We start from the raw sequence: 19942 nt of genomic DNA on the forward strand, positions 1-19942 counted from the left end.
TTTTTAAAAAAATATTTAAAAATGTACATAATAAGTTATATACCAAGTTTAATTAAAATCCAAGAACAGGAACAAGTATACATACAAACTTTTGCATTTATAATATTAGTAAGGATATGCTCAGTTTAAAAGGAATTGGAATTTACATAACATTCATGTTTCTATTCAGAAACGGGTAGAAAAGTGTGTTTTTATAGCAGACTCGTCTTGGTAGTTTCTTTAACAGAGTTAGCGTTTTCTTATTGGAAATGGAATTTAAACGATGTTTTTCTGAAGTTGAGTAAAGATCTTTTTAAAGGGAGTTAAACTTAATGGTACATTTATAAGTATTCATGAAATACTCTTCTATCTCCTGTATAATGTAGATTTACCCGCATACTACTTACAGACTAAATAGTCGGCCGACATTAATGTGTTCAGGCTGTCTGATACTGGCTTAATACCTGATCTTTGTAATGAGCGTAATACCGTATATCTTCATACTGATATTATGATTTCAAACAAAAAATCGGGCGACTGGTGTGTGCAACTTTTAGTCTTTCCAACAGGTTCGTATAAAACAAATTCTATGCTATTCTATAAACTTAGTGAAAATTCCAATAAATCAATTACTCACCTACCTCAAACTATGCTCATCACAATCAAAACTGAATTCCGTTCCAAATAACTAAGTGATAAGCATTAGTTTCAGTGGTTTCAGTTGTCAAAGTGAGCGAATTAGCGTAAACACAGATATAGACATAATTAATCTGACAACAGATTAACTTGTCTCTTCTAGTCGTCCTTTATCTGTGGTCGGTGGTTTAATAGATAGTGGTGTGATTATTTAGTCAGGTAGAAGGAGAAGCTTGGTTAAGCAACGCTTAGTGCGGTCGGTCCGTGGATGGGTGACAATCTATAGGTCATAACGAGTTCCTCAGCGTTCCGGATGGTGAAATTGTCAGTTAGTTTTTCCCCATTTCACTTAACATATACCTAGAGTTTTATTTTGCAAGGTTTTTGAGAAGCCGAGTATGTGTGTGCCAACTGTCATTGGAGACAGATCACACACAGTCAACATGAGTTAAAATGCATAAGAGTTGCTTAAATACTGGTGAGCCCTCGTAGGGCACTTAACGTAACTCATTAGCAATCATTGGTACAATTTCACGTCAGAGGCCATCTGGTGAATTTGAGAAAACTCTAACATTAGGGCTTATTAAGTGTACTGGGCATGATGATTAGATACACCATAGATGGTATTCACGTTTCTTTCTTTCTTTTTTTTTAGTCTAATCTTCTATACCAGCTTATCTACAAATATTACGATGATGAGGACTTTCTTTGTCAGTTAAGTACCTCCGATAGGAAAAAAGCCGATTGGAAAAAATCTTTCACTATTAGGAAGCTAGACCAACCCCGGGTGACAGAGGCCATGGGAAGAAATCTCACGGGAGACGGTAAAAACCGAAGTTAACAGCTTCTTTACAAAACAAATAACTAACAATCACGTGGCCACCAGCTGTACTGCGAACAGTGCAAATCAGTTAACTGCAGAAATTACCTGATCGTCGAGAATTTGTTCTAACAACCCGATGTCGGCGTAAACTAGGCGAGATCACTTCAATTGACACTTCCTACTTTACTAAATATTAGCACTTTGATCAGCAGGTTACAATGTCAGGTGATTTGTTATGTAAAGGGTACTTTAAATTGTTTTTTTTTAATACTTTTTTTTTCTTGCCAGGCAAGTACCAATGCAACTTTTCTAAGTTTGTATGTACTTTCTAAGTATATCTTAGACACCACTGACTGTGTTTCGGATGGCACGTTAAACTGTAGGTCCCGGCTGTCATTGAACAACCTTGGCAGTCGTTACGGGTAGTCAGAAGCCAGTAAGTCTGACACCAGTCTAACCAAGGGGTATCGGGTTGCCCGGGTAACTGGGTTGAGGAGGTCAGATAGGCAGTCGCTTCTTGTAAAGCACTGGTACTCAGCTGAATCCGGTTAGACTGGAAGCCGACCCCAATATGATTGGGAAAAAGGCTCGGAGGATGATGACTTTTTTTTTCTTGCCATATGAAATCGTAAGATAATGATTAAGTGCGCATAAAAACACATAACGAGGGGTGAAGGGCAGGCGTTTTTAAGGGCTGTCTTTTGTAAACTTGACCTTCTAAAAGTGGCGATGTTTAGCTTACTTAATAAATTTATCTTTTAATAGGATACTTAATTTCACGTATACAGTGTCGTCATTATCCTTCTTTTAAGCTATAGAAGAAGTATATTTCAAAAATAATTGTTATTCTTAGTAAACATGCCAGGCAGTTTAGCGATTTAGCTATAACTTGAGAATAAGTTCCCTCTCTATGTTTTCCAGTGCATCATTATTTAAGTACATTTCACATATTTTGACAGATCTCTGATTACCTGTAGAGTATTACGGCTATAGCTACTATATTACCCCTATATATGTTATGGACCAAGTGATAAATTGGGCAGTATACATAATGCCCGGTCATTATGAAAAATGCGCAATATGAGAGTGCAATTTGATAATAATTATTCAAATAATCAAATTGACCGGGCACTATACATATTGCCCGTGACCTTTTGGGCAAAGTAATATAAACATATTTAATTTCATTTTTTTATTATTGTTGACATTTAACTTAAACTAAATATTAAACCACACAGCATGGAAGTAAGCATGCAACATGCAGCAAGCATGGCTTCTGTCACGGCTCCGGCGCTGCGGGGCTCCGGCGGTCCCATGCGAGCTTATCGTCGCAGATGGTTTTCACGCTCACCACCGCAGCTTCGGCTTGCTGGCCGGCTCAGCCGGCCAGCCTCAGCCGCGTCGGCGAGCGTTAAAACTACCTGCGCCTCAGCTCGCAGGCCGCCTCGCCCCTCTGCGCCTACGCGGTTTTGAATTGCACTCTAGGGGTAGGGCAGACAAGACTACGTGGAGTCGGGTTTGCAGCGATTCGTTTTCGTCACTGACTTCAATTTTTAATACAATGTTTTGAATCCAAATTAAATTCTACCATCAAAAAACGAGCGAAGAAAAATGAGATCAAGAAAATCGATGCCGAGTGAGTAAATTAGATGACAATTGTCCAATAAATAATTTTGTGGTTAGACTTATAATTTCCCATTAAAAAAGAACATATAATTTTCGAAACAATAATCATAAAATATGTAGCGAGTAACAGAATTTATTTATTAGAACAACTGCCACCCTCGCACCGCATAAAATCTAGCTTTATTATCAAATTGCCCAACTGTCATGTAGCAATATAATAATGCCCGTGCAATGTGATAAATAATGAAGTTAAGATAGTTATTAATCATTTGGCCCGATAATGCTAGACATTATTCATAATGCTCGGGCATTATAAATAATGCCCGAATTAATCACATGGTCCATAACATATACATTCCATTTGCCCTATCTTCTTTAATTAGATTATCGACAAAGGTCGAAGCCGTTTAAGTGTTACCTTTGCCAGTTCCAGTACTGTGTGTGGTTCGAGATGGTAGACGGTAAGTATTTATATTTATTCTTCCAAGAAATTCTTTAAAAATAACTCTCACTAGGTCTAATTATTATAGGCTGATGCCATCTTACTGTCTAGACCAATTATCTACATCCCACTTCTAATAAATAAAGGGGATAAAAGTAAATTGAGGCTAAATATTTAATATGCCCTAAATGTCAGTTGACTTTTAGCTAATAGCTTGTCTCTTCATATTCATTTTAGACACCTTTATTCAAGATACATGGGGTCAAAGTATTTACTTTTTTATTTAGCCTATATTGGCTCACTTCAGGGCAATGGCCTCCCCATCTTGACTGTATGAAGGTATGTATTAGTGGCTCATTTCTCCTGGCGCATTTGACTGACCCATCTATTATATTATATTCGTGGGCCCATAACTATTTTAATGTTACCGTCTTTTCGCCTTCATCACCTCTGGAATTCCTGTTCTATACCATCATTGCGGTATTCCGTATGCAATCGTTCCATTCAATACTTGAATGACTACGTCAATTTCTCTGTGGTAAATCTTGAGTCTATATCTCAAATACTCGATGAGAGACCAGGTCAAGATCAACATTTTAATTATTATTTTCATTCAGTTGTAGACCCAGGGGTAGTGAAGACAGGAGCGTATAAGTACGAAGATGGGACCCGTTATGTTGGTGAATGGAATTCTAAGGGGCAGAAGCATGGCATGGGGCATTTGGTCCTACCTGACGGGACCAGGTATGATGGTGCGTTGATTGGAGGCCTGTGCTCTGGTTTGGGTGTTATGGCCTTTCCTGATGGTGCCAAGTAAGTCATTGCATGATTTTTTCTTTTGAAACTAAATTATGGTTATTTTTTAGTCCATAAAGGAAGCCAGGAAATTTGTCTATTAGCAGAAAATTTAATAGAAAAATATTTTTTTTTCTGGAATTAACTTGCATGCAAAATTGCTATGTATATTTTTTCAGGCGCAGACAATTTCTTTTTTCATCGGGTTGCATTTTAATTTCGAAAATATTGTTTCCTCTTTCTTTTCATGACAGGTTATTTTTAGAACTGTGTTTTATTGGGAATAGTTACTTTTTCGTCGTTTCTAAAATTGCCGTCTATTAAATTAAAGCATTCCACCGGAGTACTTACCCTTCAAATGCATTTCCAAAAATAAATGTTTGGATAAAAATAACAGTAGAAATTGGAGAGTTTACAATGTATTTCGAAAAAAAAAACCTTGCAATTTCATTGAAAGTGTGGGCAGCAAAAGGATTTATTATTATTAAATTCTTATCACGTAGGTTTTGTTTATGACGTTTCCATTACTCAGGATTTAATGCTTTACGTCATTACTAAAACTCGTATATCACCCTTTTGCGTCATATTACCAAGGCAGTTAGAATGCTTTCACACTAGCAGATTTTGTCGCGCAAGTGCGCTCGATTTGGCAGACAATTATATTATGGCAAAAATCGATCGCACGTGTGCGTGCTTATTCGAGCGTCATTGCTCGCATAGGGGACCGCCGTGGTTTTGACTGGTGTTTAGCTACCTTCTAAAGCAACGTTCTTATAATCGTGGTCAATATATAAGGCGCGGATAGCTTAGACGAGTATATATGTAGTCGATCTAACGTTTTATTATATCGTATTTTCATTTGAGTAAACTGATTTGGTAGATGATTTTCTACTGACAAAGTGCAAAAAATAAATGAACAATAAGCAGGTAATGTGATATTTGACACGGAGTATCAAACAGATCAAACATGTTTGACTCGAAGTACTAACACAGGCATGTTCTAAATTCCTCCAAAACAATGTTGTTTCGGAAAAGCCTAAATATAATTTTAAGACTGAAATGGAGGCCAAATTCTGTAATCTTACCGATATATTTTAGCGAGCAAAGTTTACACTGCTATACATGGTTTTATGTGTGCTAAATCCATTCACAAAATTCTTTCACTAACACTTACACAATATTATTATAGAACTTATTTGGTATGTGTACGACATGAAAACTACAGATGTTTATAGTTATTTTTCAAACTTAAGACATATTATTTGAAAAAGCTTAGTGGCAATATTTATAGTTCTCAATCTCCATCTACTAATATAGACCTATTGGCAATCTTTACCTCATAAAATATCTATCGTTGATCATTATTTGCCTAGCCTTTTCCCCTGATCTCAACCATGTTGGAGTCGGCTTCATTCCATTTGGACATAAATAAATATCAATGTTTCACATGAAGTGACTGCCTATCTGATATTCTCAACTCAGTTACCTGTATCTCAAAACAAAAAGTCCAAAAAATAATATTAAAGTTTGAATTCCAGATATGAAGGCGAGTTCATGCAGGGCTGGTTCCATGGTCACGGAGTATTCTGGCGAGCTGATGGCATGAAGTTTGAAGGAGAATTCCGTGGTGGAAGAGTTTGGGGTCTTGGTGAGTAATACTAAAGTGCCCGCACATTGCAGACTTGTTGGCAAAAATGATTTTTTTTTCCGAAAATCTTGTTTTAAATAAAAGATTTCAGTCGACTAAATGCCTGATCCTTGTACTATTAGGTAGGTACTAAATATAAATAAGAAAAGCCATTGTAAAAGTCGAATATACACCGTAACTTTTTAGTCGTCTTACAACGGCAGGCCACTTCATGTATCCAATGACTATATAGTAAACGTTCATATAAAAAAAAATATGTTTAAGAGATTTGAATAATTTAAAAATAAAAATTAATTCATTATTATGATGCATGACGTAGATTATAAGAACACCCTGTTGTGAGCGCTGCCCGAATCTTGTATCAATGGAGCGCTGCGCGTTGGGAAGGTACCTATTTTCTACCGTTTGATACGTAAACATTTTTTTTTCAGTATTTTTCTTTGCACCTATTATCTTAATTAAGTAAGGCTATAAAATTAATAATCGTGTCTAGTGGTATTTTATGTCGGGTAGATTGAGTGGACCACTTTTGTAAGACGACTAAAAAGTCACGGTGTATAATGTTGAAAGACACCGGGAGACTGGAACCCAAATCTAACAGTCATGTTACACAAAGAAATACATTACAAAGTTTTTTTTTTGCTATTTATTTTGGATTGTTATAATCCTACCTCAGAAATAAACAGAATCTGAACATTTGGTCAGTATTTTTCTATCTTATCAATGTAAGTATAGTTTTGTACTTTCTAGACTAGCCCTATACAAGGATGTCTAGATCACATGACTTTATCTGTCTGATGGGTGAACACCCAATTTATTCTTAATCCAAACAAGAAACAAAATATAACAAACCTACTGTTGACCCTAACAACGTGATAACTATCTTATTTGCTAAAAGAAAAACAAATTCGCAGACAATTGGCAAATGAGAGTCAGACAAAGTTATTAGACTTGTCAGTTTTGGTCTAACACACTTCCAGTCTGTCTGACCTTGTTACGTTACGAAAAAAAGGGTAGTTTTGGTGCCAATATGTTGACCCAAACTGGTGGAATAATTTATTATGTAATCTGGATGAAAAGATGACCCTCATACGTCTTAAGGATTATTTAAGTGCCTTAATATTCAAGACGTTTTAGATAAATGGCTGGGATGTCATAGTTAATTGCTAAACTTTCTTATCTCTAGAGCAGTGACTGGATTCTAGACTAGTGCTAACAACTAGGATAAAAGGTATAGTTGGTTACTCACTAACAAAACGAAGTAACTTAAATAAAAACTAAAAATTAAAGGTCTCTTCTTAAGCGTTGTTTTGTTGTAAAACTTTAGAGTTTTTTTTAGTTTAATTTATTTAATTTCAAAAAACTCTAACTTATGTTTAATTTGAAACTGCAAGTATGATATACTTGACTAATAGATTATCTATCTAAATTAGTTTTAACAAGATCAAACTTCGCGTTAATTTTTTTTTAATGAGTAATAAAAGACCGGAGTGTACATGAAAAATGAACCTGTTAAAACTATATTTTGTTAAGTGAAGAGTAAATACCATTATTAATTTTGTTAATCTAAACTTTATTTGAATTGTTTGATTTGTAGACCGACCTGTCAGGGATATAATGAATTTAGGTACTAAAGACAATAAAAGCCTTTTAGGTGAATAAAATAGTTGCAAGGTTTAACCTTAAGATAAATATAGTTTCTAGAACAATAGGAGATTGACAGATTAAGGTTTTAGTTGAAAATAAGTTAGTCAATGAAATGGTTTGTTTAAAGCTGTTAACAAATATAATATTGTAAGCAGCTAGTTTTTATTCAAATTGTGTCGGAATGTGACGAAGATTTTTTTATTTATTCGATTTACACAGTTTTGGAAGCCAATTATGTTATACTAAGTTACAGTTCAATAATTTATGGGTGAGTTCTGTATTGTATCTACCTTCTAATCTTCATGGTCTCAAAACAAAATAACATATGTACAAAATTACTTTCTTGAAAAATTCAATCAGTAATCATCTCAATCGAAAACCTTTAATTTAACATCCTGTGGATTCGCCTTTCAAGTCAATGAGATACGTAAAGAAAGAGTTTGAACATCCTGAATCTAAATGAGGTCAATGACCCCGTAGATTTTGGAATAAAAATTCTTTGAACTCGTAAATCATATTTCAAAATCACCTAAATTCTAATCAAAGGGAAAATACCTTAAATAAACTTCAATGCATTACTACGTAGTTGACTTTTTCAAAATAAATTGTAATTGTACCCTTTGAAACATAGAATTCTATATAATTCAAAATAAATATTAAGTTTTTACGGTATAGAAAAATAAATAAAACGCAGTAATTTGATTCGTAAATACTTGTTAATTTATTGATTTATTTATTTAATACTTCTGCACATTTTGTACAAGGACGGACTTAACGCCTTAGGCGTTTTCTACCAGTCTACCTTTGCTTAATTTAGTTGTTAACTTTGGAATTTTGGACCTTCAATTTTCTGGGTACACATGAAAACTAATTTTATTTTTTGGACCCAAGAATAATCTCTTGGGTCATGCCGTTTTTTAAATTAATTTAGAGCGCAACAAGAGGGACTAAGAATTATTAAGGCTCTGAAAGACGAAAAAATAGGTTGAATTAATTTTTGGTTCATTAACTGTTTATTATTTTAACGTAAATTTAATACATATTTACAAAAAAAAAATTCGAAATGAACAAAATGTTAAAAGAACCCTAATAATTAGTCTCATTATAAATTGAAACAAAAGCCAATCAAAACAGAACAGAACACTATACCTATATTTTGCGTATTCATTAAGTTTACTTTTTAAGACACGGTATTAGGTAATTTATTACGTAGGTATTACTAACCTAACCTAACCTATCTATGCTATAGAATGACCTATCGTTTGGCCAGAGCTAAATCTTTGTGTTGCTATTAAGTGTAAGCTGCTTAGAGTCCCTTGAGGCCGGCTTGTTGCGTCACTCCCGTAATGCATCAAATTAATTCTTGTACGGTATTAACTTACATAATATAATATACTATAACTTACATAAAAAAAATAGTTAAAAATGCCTTTAAAATGTATGGCTTTGTTATGAGATCGTCCACTGCATTTAAACGAACCTCTACTTATCTTTGTTTGTATAAGACGCTAGTCCGGTCACAACTGGAATACGCCGTGCCTGTCTGGAACCCGTTTTACCAAAAATATAAAGATGAAATTGAAAGAGTTCAGCGTAAATTTCTACGTGCTATGCATTACAGGTGCCACAAAGTATATTTATCCTATTCAGTGCTGCTTGATAAATATAAACTGAACACCCTGGAAGATAGACGTAAATACCTAGATGCATCTGTATTGTATGGTATCGTCCGTGGTAGCTTTGATAGCATAGATCTCATAAGTAAACTCTGTTATGCGGTCCCACGCACGGTTAATAAACGCAGTGTCCGTGCTGGTACTTTATTTGCTGTGAATTCTTGCCGAACTAATGCTGGTCTGCGCTGTCCTATCCGTCGTATGGTGGAATCTTACAACTGTAACTTTGTTGACATAGATATTTTTGTATGCTCTAAATCTAAATTCAAGTATGATGTATTAAAAATTATAAACAAAAACAAATAAAATAATAACTGGAATGTATACTAATAGGTAAATTTATCTAATTTAACGTACTCATTTAATTTAATATCTGTGTTAATCACTCATTTTGTTACTTTAAGCTGTTGTTGTTGTTATAAATTAAAGCAACATGCTATATTAATTTATTAATTGTTACTTGCATGATATTTATTTTTTCTTTTCTCATATTTATTGTACTGTTAATTTTAATTCTACTTTAATTTTATTGTATTGCCTTTCTAGCGGCACCCATTATTACCATATCTTTGCAAATATGTGGATAATGTAGTTGGCTGCAATATTGTTTAATTATAAGTAATTATTTTTGTAACATTTATATTGTAGCTGTTTATTGTCCCATGATGAATAAAATAAAATAAAAAAAAATAATAACGATAAAATTACCAAAAAAAAGAGTTACCTACAGTTACTGTCACAATGGTAACACTTGTTTTATTACAGTTTTCAGTATTTGTTGTTCCGTTTTAACCTATGGGTACAGAAACCTATCTCTGTCAACTTTGCGTTGCTTGATTTTAATAGAGACAGAATCACCTTTCTTTATCTTGCTATAATATTTTTCGTAGGTGTTAGTGCAGGCGGTCTCTATTTTACGTTCCATAATAATTTATTTTCTAAGAACTTATAAGTCTTATTTTATTTAGGACTTTAATCAAGTACCAATCATGTCTTAAGCTTAGATTTGGTCTTATCTGATTGATTGTATTGAAGTTGGTGATTTGTCTGATTGCTATCGATTTTCTTTAATGTCGACTGTTCTAAAACTATGAATCCGTCTTGACGTAGACTAACTAGCTTTATAAGGAGATTTCAACCGTCTTTTAAAGGACATTCAATATCTCCAGCTATGTCTATATAGAATTTCATCTCAATCTGTTCAGATACATTGGGGCATCCTATGGATGAGATGATCACCTTTGCTAAATATGCATTCATGCAAAAGTGACTCTGTTAATTTGTTATGAAACAGATATAAGAAACTGTAAACTGTAGGATGCCAATGTTGAATTGGAGTTTCTTGCCCGTTCTTCTACATAGGAAACTACTTTTGGATTGGGCAACTAGAATCAAACCTATTTATAATTTTTGACATTCATAAGTGCTTGTAAAGGCCTAAATGAAATAATTGATTTGACTGTGTGACTTTCAAAAGGACTGGTTGGAAGCAGCCGGTTTTCTGTCCAATCTTCGTTATATTATAATTATAAAGTAGAGTAGGTATTTATTCAATCTATTCTCATATATTTCCAGGTCTAGTAACATTCAGCGATGGCAGCAACGGTTTCCCTCGAAACGAGGGTTTCTTCCAAGACTGCAGACTGGTCCGTCGTAAGCGCTGCCCTGAGGTAGTTCAACGTGCACAGAAAGTTGCATACATGGCCAGAGCGCAGTGTCAGCAGATGTAGTTGTGTTTGCATATAGTGCTTACTTGAAAATGTATTTTTTATTAACCTTATCTACAAAAATATCTAAATACTTTTGCCGATTTGAACTAGTGTCTTCATAACTTCAAAGGCAAAAATAATATACTACAGCTGTCGTGAAAATACTACGCGCTTTTGCTAATTTAAAAAATTTCCAAATTGTGATAAGAAAAATCGGCGCTTACTGAAATACTCTGACTAGCTGATCATTTTACTATTCTAGCCCGATTCGGGTCCAGGAATGAGGAATAAAGGATTCGTGAGGAATATGTAAAGTGGTAGGTCTGTATGTACCATAAAATATCCCGTGCTTGAATTATGTATGTTAGTAGAAAATCTTAACTTATAATTGAATGAAATAACTCTTAAAATAATTATGTTAGATGCACCATATTCTTGCCTAGTACTTTCAGCTTTTTATGTCTTTTAAGAAAATATTACCAACATATTTCAATTTGATTACTTTTAGTGACTGGCTTATCAATAAAATCAATCAACGACCTTCTCATAAGTTTTTTATAGTGTAATAAAACTCAAACCTAAAAATGTTATAAAAATATTTTTATTGAGCATTTACAAAGCTTCTAAAGAGAGCTAACAGTAATATTTAAACTAAGTTTAGAATAAATTAATGTACATATTGGTAAGTGTATATAAGTAATTATTTTAGTTAGCTTTCAGTTTCCTGTTGGCTATGGTTTCTTCGTCGTCCAAACATTGGCCGTACCTGACCTCCATGCATTTGCTTCCCTGTAAACAGAAAAAAATGAAATTAGAAATACAGTTCTTCGATACCTAAATATTATACATGCGAAAGTAGGTAACTCTGGCTGTCTGTCTGTCGGGCTTTCTCGCCAAAGCCACTGAAAAGGCTTAAAGGAAAGGCACAGATAGTCTAGAGCCTGACACAGAACAACTTTAGCCCAGAGCAGAATGTAGGTCCCTCAGGAGGCCGGTGAAACCACCGGAAAAAACCAGTATTGAAATAGGTGCAAAGTAAGTATACAATATTTTTTATGTTATTATCTTTCAGCGAAACTATCATTATTTTAAAACTATTTTATCGAGATAATCCAAAACATCTATTTCTAAGAGTGTCTCAGTTATCTTTGTGATATATAAAATCTTATTGTTCTTTATAACAAAAACGCATTGAAAGAATTGTGAAATAGTATCGAAAAAATATATATTTTACACTAAGTTAGCACGCGACAAAACGTTTTTATCAAAGATTTTTCTATTGTGTTTTATGAAGTAAAAGTAGTAGTCTGGATTGAGACGTAATAGTAAACAAGTTATTTTTTTTTCCAATCACGCCTTTTTATATATAAAGTACTCTGTACGTACCTAGAAAACTGTTTGTTACAGCGAAATTTCTAGACAATTTTATAGTGTGAGTTTCTTTGATTCCCAGTATCTTACTTATATTATAAATACTACAGTTTTTAAGAATGTATGTATGTGGCTATCATTGTCACTGTCTGGCGTTTAAATGATTTGATCGATTTTGGTGAAACTTTGCGGCTATTTAGTTTATTTCAGAATAAAATAAATAAGCTTTATATTCATAGCTATGCCTTCCACCTCTCAAAACGCGGGTGAAACCGTAGGGAATAGCTAGTATTATCATAAGTCTATGAAGTCACAAACGTTTGGGGTCGAAGAAATAATATAAGAGACAACATAGCAAACAACAATAAGTAACAAAATAATGAAGTCTAGACAACTGTTGTTACATTGTCTCACAAAAGGACCATGGGCAAAAATGTATGAAGCCTGGGCTCACCCACCAACAGAGATGAGACCACTTTGAATATACTTGTAAAGCACTAAATATAAAGATTTAAACTCATTTTTGCGAAGAATCCATGGGGTTATTTTGCTATAAATATTTTTCTCCGACCACCATAAACTAATATTCTGCAAAAAGTAGTGCTGTTATGGCAGTGTAGGTTTTGTTATTGAACACCTTTAACTAGTTTTAATTCCAGGTTTAATGTATACATAAAAAATAAAACAGCTGCTAACAGTTAAAATTATTTTTGTTAACATTTCAATCAATATCAATAATAATGTCGTCGAAATATCCTGCCAGTGGATTAAATTGTGAGTGCCTGCCTCACCCTAGATACCATATTATTGAAATGATATGAGCACAACTTCCTACTGAGCGTCTACCTGTTAGACACGAGCAGTAATACTGAGCGATGGCATCTCGACCCATTTCGTTTCTGTTAACCAGAATGTACTTATACCTACGTAATATGTAAACCTATTTAGGTGCGTATCTTTTTTTTGCCATGGAATTGAAGGTAGTGCCCATAGTAACAATTTTAGTACAAACAAAAACCTTCACAACGGCGTATGCTATAACTCTGTTGGACAATGAGCCCAATTTGACTCATGGTCCTTTGTTAAACAAACTCTTTGCTATCCAAATACGATACCACTTTATGAAAATCAGTTCAGTATTTAAGTGTTTGATTTTCAGGGAGTAACTAACTTGTTTTTTATGAATCAAAACTGGCCAATTTTTTTTTTTTATTCACAGAAGCATTATCATCCTCTGCTTAGCCTTTTCCCAACGCTGTTACTGTCGGCTCCTAGTCTAACTGGTTAGTTGCATCCAGTTGGATGCAAGTAAGTTCCAATGTTTTACAAGGAGCGACTGCCTATCTGACCTTCACAACCCAGTTACCCAGGCAACCTAATAACCCAAGGAAATAACTGGTTTCTGAGTACCCGTAACGACTGTCAAAGTTTTGCATTAATAGATTGATAAATGACAGCCTGGATATACTGTCTATCGTGCCGGCCGAAACATAGTGACCACAGAACCATTAATAGCATAGAATAGGCAACCGTATTATGCACGTACGACTTTGTATTTTTCCACTAGAGTGAAACTGTTCGATATCTTTTGTACCTTTTTGACCGTTATGTGAAAGGTAACCTTTCACTATAATGTTATACAATACACGATGTACTTTGAAGATACACTCATGTCCGTTCCATGAGATTAACATCAGTACAAATTATATTGCAATTGGTTTAAGTTACTTAAAACGATTTGGCAGCTAATTACCAATTTCACTTTGAAATAATGATCATCTATGTTAAGAAACTTACATATTTCTTTAATCAATATAAATTCAAATAGGTACAAAAATCAATAAGAGAATAAACCATGAAAAAGGAGACATGAACTAGTTCTTTTAGGACACTAATATGAAATTGCCAGAAATAGCAAGCGATAAATAGAGTACTTGGCACTCTAGTAGAGTACTTGGTTGAACTCTAATTACATAACACTAAAGGACAAAATTGTCTACACAATTGTTAATTTATAGTGTATCTTCTAAGTCAACAGTGTAGTATAAAATGTTCTTGTTCGTAAAGTATCGAATTTCCTAATTATGAAAACATATATTATTATCGACTAAAATTGATATCACGTTGTTTGAAATATCTGATAGTATAGTCATACCACTAATATGTTATCCCAGACTTCCTGATCAGTATAGGGAAGGAACAATTAATTAATGAGTACTTATATATAACAGGTTCGATTCCTGTTAGTATCTGGTTCCAGTACAATGGTTCAATAGTGACTTTAAAATAGAAATAGGTTTCGAACCCGCATGCTTGCATCATACATTCTGTCTGTCTAAACATATATCACTCTGTGACAATACATACATTTTTCAAATTGTCTCCTTCATGATATTCGAATGCTCCACAGTCTTAAGAGAGACTTTATTTAAGCTCAAACAGCGCTTTTAATTAAGAACTCCTTTTAAGTGGCATCACAATTACTTCGTCGCGGTTCTCATTAAGGAGATGGAATTTGTTTTATTCCATCAAATTAATATGAACTTTATAGTTTGACGGTTATAGTTTGAATTTCTTTGTAAAGTTTTGGGAACCTGAATCTCAGGTGCGTTTTATGTATCTTTATGGGGTCTTTATTGGAATATTATCTTGTGAATTCTGAACCAAGCTTATAGTAACGATTCTTGAATAACAATTGTAGTTTTTTATTGTTTCTGTTATAGATATTTTTATAAATACATAAGTACTTATTTAAAAAATCGGGTTATAAGTTGTGATCTACTGAAGTCTCCAAAAGTTCTTAACACGCTCTCCACTTTATTATTTCTGAATTCTTTTCATATAGGTACTTCCCAGTCGTCTTTACAAAAGTGCTTAAGTACATAATTCATATCTCTAACAAGAAAGAGTTCCAAAACAAACCATAGCCCACTAACACGAAAACTGACAATACAAAACGGAACTTTCTTCAACACTTCACACTTAATATTGACACAGCTCTACTCAGATGAAGGAAAGTAAAATGATCCATGACATAACGGAACCGTGAAGCAAGTTAGCTTTCACTCGGAAGCAACCACGTAACGGGTTGCATAACCTTCTCTCATTAATCTTAGGTTTAAATTTGTTTATTATTCGTGAAATTCGTTTTGGGCCGGTGGTTCCGTGAGAGGAATTGGGAGAAAATATTTTTTACGTAATTAAATAATAGTGTGAAATTAATAAGTTAGAGAAACTTGTAAACTGGTTTTTTTTTGTGGTTAATTGTTAAGTATAGATACAAATCCAGAGATATTTTTATATATAGGCATTTATTCACTGCATATAGTGATCGGAGGTAAGCGAAGGGCAATTGTTTCGTAAGAAATGCATACATGCATTTTATAGATATTTCGTCTTCATCCCACGTAATCGGAAATAAAAGCTTGTTCACGATACATATTTATCTCAATCGATACTAAATGAGAGCGCAATAATTTTTTACGAGTTCTTTGGTCTAGATTGAAATCACATTTTTACATCACGATCTGTTACATCATTATAAAAACTATGGGTATAAATGTTTTATCTCACGAAAGCTGGCGTGCCTTACTGGTATGTATAAATTCATGCCCGTTGTCTTTGTATTACTCGGCTGCCTCTGGACGCTTCCAAGATTATGCATACAAAGACAATCTGCATGTACTATCGGGGACACTCCCGCCTTATCACCATTAGGATATTCACTAGAAAAAAAATCGTTTAGGTACTTGCTTTGCCCCCATATAAACGATATTATGTTTTCCAGGAAGGGTAAATACAAAAAGGGTTTTCTTCGAATGGCACCGTAGGATTTAAAAAGCAGAAATTAACCATTGGTCAGGCGGCAAGGTCACCGGTAGTACATTTACACACACATTTAATGGCTCCCTCGCTTTTTTGAGGTTTACCTCACGAAACATCTGTACCATTCAATAAACTCCATATTATAATCCAAATTCAACTAACCTTAGCAATATAAGCTTTCATGTAGAAGTTTCCGAAGAGGATGATGAAGGAAATCATGTAGATGATGAGCACGTAGTGCATCCACAGGGGGAACTCGCAGCCAGTCCTGATGCCGTTGATACCGAGGACCAAGGCGCAGGTGAACTGGATCTGAAATGTCAAGAGGATTTATTAAAAGAAAGAAAGAAAGAAACATTTATTTGCAAAGAACACAGGTGGTTAACAGTGGTTAAAAGTTCGAGCTATATTCTGCTTAGAAGATAATAGTTGATGCTTAGAAGATAATAATAAAATCTTTATAGCAATTATGGAGGCCTATTTACAGTAGTTAAGGTTCCAAAAAAGCTATGTTGAAATACGAGAATGTGGAGAATGTGGACTCGAATTCAGATCAGGTAAGTACCAAAGTAACCTTTTCAAAGTGACATAGGTAGAGTATGTATGTATTAAACTTTTAAGTATCAGCAAAGTGCACGTGGGAGGTTCATAGACTTATGCTCGGAAGTGAGTTGCGATTCGCCATCAAGTTTGGTTAGAACAGTACAATAGAGCTTAAGATACACTTTCCAAGTAGAACCTTTTACTGATTGACGGTAAAGAAAAACATAGGCAGAAATCCCGATCTTAAAAAGTCTTTTACCTTTTCTGAATCCATGAGAAAAGTAGGCCTATATCATAAAGTGGGACAGCAAAAATATGTGATGCAGGTGTTACACAGGTACTATACTTTACCAAAGGAAAAAGTGTTGAGCAAGTAGGTAACTATTTAGAAAAAACAAAACTGCTCGTTATTTATACTAGCTGTTTCCCACGGTTTCATTTGCCTACGGAAAGAACTACATCTACATCTCCAATGATCTTATGTAAATATGTGTCGTTCAAATCGGATTAGCTGTGATTGAGTTTTGAACATAGCTAAATGGTTATTTACACAGATTCTTGCAGCTTTTGGAACATAAGGTAGTCCATAATACTCAAAACTAATAAAGTGTGTCAAAAAATGGGTCCTCATCGCTGTCACCAATTATATTCAACAAGCTAATGGGAATAACATAACGTATCTGTTTTAGGGCCATATCCTTATTTTAGCAATTTTTAAGTGTACTGATTACTGCACAATTCATTATAACATTGCCTGACCTACGATATACCTATACTTTAAAAAATTTGCCCCGTGAATTATTTTGTAAAAAAATAAAACTCAAAGATTACTTAATGGCTTTTTGGAAATTATTTAACTTAATTAAAGAGCAGTCTTAATTCATTACAAGCTATAAAGAAGATACGAACACGTTATAAAGTTAAGACATAATTAGCCTTTGCGTTGCTATATTTTAAGAGTAACGTTATTAAAACAAAGTTGAGATCCCCTGATTTAATTACACATAAAAGGGTTTAAAGAGATTTAATTGTGTTAATGGGTCTAGTCTAAGGCTCGTCCTACATTCTTATTGATATGATAGGTCATACGTGACATTTTATTACAAGTATCCCTAACTCTTCTGACTTATATTTCTCAAAAAGATAAACTAGACTATAAATAAATATGGATGGATATAAAATAACAAACAAATGGTGTATTTAGATATCTCATTTTTTAAAGCTTTTAGAAATAATATTTTAAAAACAAAAGTTTTGTTACGCTTGAAGTAAGTGTAACTGAAAAACGTCTTGGAAAAGGATTTTGAAGAAAAACATTTGGAATTTAGAGACTCAAATCTTATCCAGTCTAGTCTCGTAATGTTTCTGATTGCTTTTTATTTTACTATTTTACTTTTTTTCCAATGTTTTTATTTAGTGAAGATTTTTTAAGTCAATTTTATTAAAATCAAAATCTTTTATTTTTACTGTGACTGGATTTTCAATGTGAAGACAATGTTTATCTTCAAGATTTTCTAAGATGCTTCTAAGTTTATCTAAGCAGCTTTTTAAAATTGAAGTTAAGCCCATTAAACGTGACACTAATTAGAGCAAGCAAAGGATTGTCGTAATTATAAGTTCAAGGGTGATAAATAATAGTCAATACATAATTGACATGAATACTCATTATTGTTACATAACTAAAGTATTATAGTTTTCTAAGAAAACAAAATAATTATAAAAACAAAAGAACACGCAATAAGTCGCGTGTTCCGTATCGCAACCAACTGTTATTTATCAAGCCAAATAAATTTAATTTACTATGTCTGATTGTGATTCTGAATTGCCATGGTTTTGTATGTTTGGTAAAAATCGTTATTACATGAAGTGAAAGTGAAATATTCACAAATCATCCTTATTTGCTTTTAATTATGTTCCTCAACGATGGAACTGAGCTCAAATGATTATCCAGAAGACCCGGGCTGTATCTTTACGTACGTTTTTTTTTTTTCAAACTAAATCTATTTCCAAAACCTTACTACTTAGTAAACAAAATAGTTTCACAAAAACAGGTGAGTAGGTCAAAGGTTACAAAAGTTACTTTTTTATATAAGAAAATCTGGTCTGGACATAATTCAGACTAAATTCTTGGAATTTCAGTCACAATATTCAGGAATTTGCGGCGTTTTACTGAGTCAACTTTTCAGTTTAAACAAGAAATCTTTTGCGTATCTTTGTATTAAATAGTCCAAGTATGGCTGAATCAACAGTGCCTTATTATTCTTGGAATTTTAGAGATTACGAAAGATTTTAATTGATATTAAAGCCGGTGTAAAAATAATGCTTTAAGGAAATTAATTGGTTCTCCAGCTTATATTTTGAAGGCTGTCTGTTATGTAATTTTCACGTTCGAAAGACAAAGACGAAAAGTGCTGTTTTGCAGCTTATTTTAAATAAATGCTTTTTGATTTTTATTTAAGTCGCAATAATGGTCCGTCCGTCTATAGGGGGCTACCCACGCTGCATCTTCCAGCCGTCTGATCAGATCAGAATCGAGTACAAACAGTAGAACATAGATAGATAGATGTATGCTTTATAAGGTACACCAATTTCTCATTGTTGATCTCAGATTTAGTAGTAGGTGACATAATGGGCGGTTTTATTGCCAAGAGCGATCTCTTCCAGACAACCTTAGGATGGATTGGGACGAGAAGGAAAAGATTATACGGTAGGCAGTTAGGCAAAGTGTAGGTACACTTGTTCCTGCAATTTTCGTAACTTAGATACAAATAAAGTTAAAACTCACCAGCTGCATGATAGTAAGGTACTTCTTCCACCACAGGTACTTGCTGACGGCAGGCCCGAATACTGACAGACCGTAGTAAGTGTACATGAGCACGTGGATACCACTGTTCACCATGGCTGGAAGGAACGCTGAAAATAAAATGAAGTGTTAGGAAAAGTAAAAAATATCAAAGTTTTATATTTGCAAGAGTTGTCTCTTGGGTATGGTATCAGTTGGTGGACATAGATGTTATAAATCTGAAAATCTGTTTATCTATAATTCTGATAGGCATTCGCGCCACATCATCATCTCTTGAGCCTTCCTCCCAGGTATGCAGCTAAGTACCAGCATTTTACAAGGAGCGACTACCCTATCTGAGCTTCTTTTACTTTCACGCCAAATATGCTATAACGATTTATTTGTTCGTATTTGTGTGTGTTTGTTTTCTGCGTCATTTG

At 33.9% G+C, this 19942-nt stretch overlaps 2 protein-coding genes across 2 annotated transcripts in view; one reads left to right on the top strand and one right to left on the bottom strand.

Moving 5' to 3' along the window:
* Positions 1–3418: 3418 nt before the first annotated feature.
* LOC124632455 (MORN repeat-containing protein 4 homolog) lies at positions 3419–11032 on the top strand. The gene is made up of 4 exons (XM_047167306.1): positions 3419–3525; positions 4124–4319; positions 5840–5949; positions 10848–11032. Exons 1-4 carry the CDS (start codon positions 3516–3518, stop codon positions 11000–11002), a joined length of 471 nt encoding a protein of 156 aa, XP_047023262.1. The 5' UTR covers positions 3419–3515; the 3' UTR covers positions 11003–11032.
* A 528-nt stretch (positions 11033–11560) lies between these two features.
* The window catches only part of LOC124632547 (elongation of very long chain fatty acids protein 4-like), a 45320-nt gene continuing 36938 nt past the window's right edge, over positions 11561–19942 (bottom strand). The window contains exons 5-7 of the mRNA XM_047167419.1: positions 19506–19633; positions 16340–16489; positions 11561–11770 (exon numbers count right to left, since the gene is read on the bottom strand). Of these exons, the coding sequence (XP_047023375.1) occupies positions 11687–11770; positions 16340–16489; positions 19506–19633 (362 nt within the window). The 3' untranslated portion in view covers positions 11561–11686. The remainder of the gene's footprint in view (positions 11771–16339; positions 16490–19505; positions 19634–19942) is intronic.

The sequence above is a fragment of the Helicoverpa zea genome, chromosome 8 (assembly GCF_022581195.2).
Source record: "Helicoverpa zea isolate HzStark_Cry1AcR chromosome 8, ilHelZeax1.1, whole genome shotgun sequence".
Taxonomy (NCBI): Eukaryota; Metazoa; Arthropoda; class Insecta; order Lepidoptera; family Noctuidae; genus Helicoverpa; species Helicoverpa zea.

Coding starts and splice junctions, on each gene's coding strand:
- LOC124632455 (XM_047167306.1), top strand. Junction 4,320..5,839: donor GCCTTTCCTGATGGTGCCAA/GTAAGTCATTGC, acceptor TTTGAATTCCAG/ATATGAAGGCGAGTTCATGC. Junction 5,950..10,847: donor TGGAAGAGTTTGGGGTCTTG/GTGAGTAATACT, acceptor ATATATTTCCAG/GTCTAGTAACATTCAGCGAT.